The following is a 3,331-nucleotide window of genomic DNA, read 5'->3' as shown; positions in this document are numbered from 1 at the left end:
CTTGCCTGCTTTTGAGCTGCTCTTTGATGGGGTCGCAACAAGGTAGATAAACAGTCCAACAAACGAGACAACAGACACAAGTGACCCGTATTTCGCCACTAGCCTCTGCACATGGATAACAAATTTGTTTGGTTAGTGTCCAGCTCAAATGAATGCTAAAATCTACCTGAGCAGCTTAATTAGATGAGCTAGGAAAATTGACCAAAGCAGAAGGAAAGAAAGAAATACCTTAGCCTGAACATAGTATGAGAGCATATTCAGATTTCCATGCGGAGGTAGCACCAGAAACAGCATCCAAACATCAGTATCAGAAAGAAACATGAACTAGGATGTGCATATGCAATGGCGTGATTACTTACCCATTCAAACTTCTTCTCTGGAGGTCTCTCAGCGAGAATATCCAGCGGGAAGATGGGAGTTGAGTAGGCCTCCTTCAACATATACAAAACATTGATTTAACTAAATACCACAGGTCAAGCAATAGCGATGTAGAAAATAAGAGGATAATACAAGATGCATAAGCATAACATAAGAAACACTACTCAATTATGTACAATAGAGGTAAAAGGGGGGAAAACCTGAAGAGCTGTCTTTGTGGGAACACGATATGTAATAATAGCTGGTGAACCCTGGAACCTGCCCTGTGTTTTGGTCTCCAGGACATATGTGTGTGAAGCAGTGGCACCACTGAAAGAGTTAATGAAATCATTTTCTGTACTGATGTACATGAACACATAAAGCAGAGATATGCATCACAAAATGTACTCACGGGTCAAGCCTTTCCAATGTCTTCGATTTCTCTCCAGTGACAAGCTCAAACGCTTCTGTTGGCCAAGAGTCGTCATTAATGGACACATCATAGGCAGTCCTGCAATAGGTATTACAATAAGTCCATGCCGATGGTATGAGAACATATGATATTGATTTGCCATCATATGAAACAGAAAGGAACACATATACATCATGCAATGAATCCAAATCAAGAAAAATACCAAATTTGAGCACATCAAGTATTACTGGAACCATACAAGAGAAATCAGTAGCACATAGTGATACCAACAATTGTTGTAGGAGAAAGGGAGTAAATCCGCTGCGCATATACATATAGTAAAAATTCTAGGTCACTTTATCAGGCGATTTAATGTTTAATATAACCAACTAGTCCAAAAGTCATGTGTTTGGCTTCCAGATCTAGCCAGATATATACTATAAGCATGTGACACTACAGGATATATTGGAACAACAAGATATCTTTAAGTAAGCAAAGGACCACAAATTGTGATGTCCCATACAAAATGACTAGTAAAAATAGAATGCATGCAGCTGCAAAGGTACCAATTGCCTTAAACCCAAAGCAAACTTGATACGCAGTTCTGTGAATAAATAGAAAGTTCATTTCCTTTTGGAAGTGTGGACCAAAGAGTAACCTCCTTGGGAAACCGACAATGCATCAATTTCTGTATGAAATAAATTGCAAAGCTCTCTTTTATGCAAAAACACATTACAAATAAAGATATCATTAACCATCTGCATGATGACAACATAAAAGTTCTAGTAAGATGTAGAAGACAAAATAGACGATGCAATGTTCCACATGGACCCTATGAACATTTTCTTTGTGACACAACTAGTACATGCAAGTTAGCACCAGTGATTTGGATGGAGTGATTGAAACGTTGGCCTTATTGGTTGTTTAGCTAGATAACCATTAGCATGCGCCGAATATGCACGAGAATCATTGATTAGTTCGCAATTGAGGACAACAAATTCTTGATCTAAAAGCAAGGACAGCACTCTTGATCTAGTAGTCAATTAAGAGCAAGGACAACACTCTTGATCTAGTTGTCAATTAAGAGCAAGGCCAGCACTCTTGATCTCGCAGTCAATTAAGAGCGACGGCAGCACACAGGGATAATGGCCTGCCCCCGTTTCCAGCAAAGGATAGGGAGAATTGGGGATCTATAAAAAGCAGAAGAGCAGGCGCAGGTTAAAAATCATCATTTCTTCGCTTCTCTTATACACAATTAAGCAAATCTATCATTCAGATTTAGCGGACCTACGATTAAAAAAAATTGGACAACTAAATCTCCGGCTAAGGTTTAAGAAGTAAACCTCGCATCACTCGCTCACCGCATGATGCAGATCCAAGCAAGTGGAGGCGCGTTCAAATCTCCCAGGAAAGGAAGGCATGCCGAGTCAGATCAGATCCCGGGAGCAAGCGAAACAACTACAAGCAACAAACCGGATCGGCGGTGGGGGGTGGGGGGGGGGGGGGGGGGGGGGGGGGGGGGGGGGCGGGGGGGGTGCTGCGGTACTCACGCGGATCCCTGGTTATAGAGGTCGAGGGAGACGGCGACGCGCTCGACGCCCGGCTTGGGGCGGGAGAGCGAAACCTTCTTGTGCGCGACGACGAAGGGCGCGTCGGCCGCGGCGGCGGAGGCGGTGGCGACGAGGCCGAGGAGGAGGAGGGAGACGAGCGCGAGGCACCGCGCCATGGCTGCTCTCTCCGCCTCCGGCTTGCGAGCTAGGGTTCGGGGTACGAGTCGAGGCGCAGCTGCTGGGCAGTTGGGAATGGATCTCGTCTCGTTGTCTGGTAATAGCCGCCGGGGGCGTGACGCGGCTTGTGAGGCTGCACGTGGGGCCCACCACGCAGCCGCCACGCCTCGTCAGCGCGCGTGCGAATGCGTGAAGAGGCTTGTCTTTCTTTCAGTTGCAGCCAGCAAACGGCGAGCCGCGAGCATGATAATTGCTTTTTTTTTTTAGTTTTTCTTCTTTCGTCCCTCGTTATCTCTGATAAAAAGACGGAATCACATGAAATCTCTCTCCCCTTGTAAATTGATCAAGTAAATCTCTCGAGATCCTGCAAAAGCCTTCGCTTAGCATTGCAACATGTACATTGTAAAAAGCGCTCTCAAATTTTTCCTTCTCCTTTCACAAAATTCTCCAAAGTTCGGCCGCTGGGCCATGTATAGGCAAAACTGGAATTCCCAATCTCCTACAACTAAAAATAACAAAGTGTAGATATTTTTTGGTGCGATATTTATTTTGGTTCGTCCGTCTGTCCACGCCTGCGATCCCACGATATCTCTTTGATTGAATATTGTCTGTTATGTGATAGAGGAATCAAGGCAAAATAGGAAGTAGAAAATTATTGTACTATCCATATACACATTACATGTTTGCATGCACCAGCATACATGGTGTCGGGTACCTTAGAATGGGGTACCCCAAGCAAAACATCAAATGGGTCGCTAAAGTCCTATCTAATAATAATAATAATAATAATAATAATAATAATAATAATAATAATAATAATAATAATAATAATAAT

At 43.6% G+C, this 3,331-nt stretch overlaps 1 protein-coding gene across 1 annotated transcript; it reads right to left on the bottom strand.

Moving 5' to 3' along the window:
• Positions 1-2,585, bottom strand: LOC136505830 (uncharacterized). Its single transcript, XM_066500971.1, has 5 exons — positions 2,320-2,585; positions 770-868; positions 579-687; positions 229-431; positions 1-105 (listed from the first exon to the last, which is right to left on the bottom strand). Exons 1-4 carry the CDS (start codon positions 2,493-2,495, stop codon positions 258-260), a joined length of 558 nt encoding a protein of 185 aa, XP_066357068.1. The 5' UTR covers positions 2,496-2,585; the 3' UTR covers positions 1-105; positions 229-257.
• Between the last annotated feature and the right edge of the window lie 746 nt (positions 2,586-3,331).

This window comes from Miscanthus floridulus, chromosome 14, assembly GCF_019320115.1.
Source record: "Miscanthus floridulus cultivar M001 chromosome 14, ASM1932011v1, whole genome shotgun sequence".
Taxonomy (NCBI): domain Eukaryota; kingdom Viridiplantae; phylum Streptophyta; class Magnoliopsida; order Poales; family Poaceae; genus Miscanthus; species Miscanthus floridulus.
This window is presented reverse-complemented; position numbering and strand designations above follow the sequence as displayed.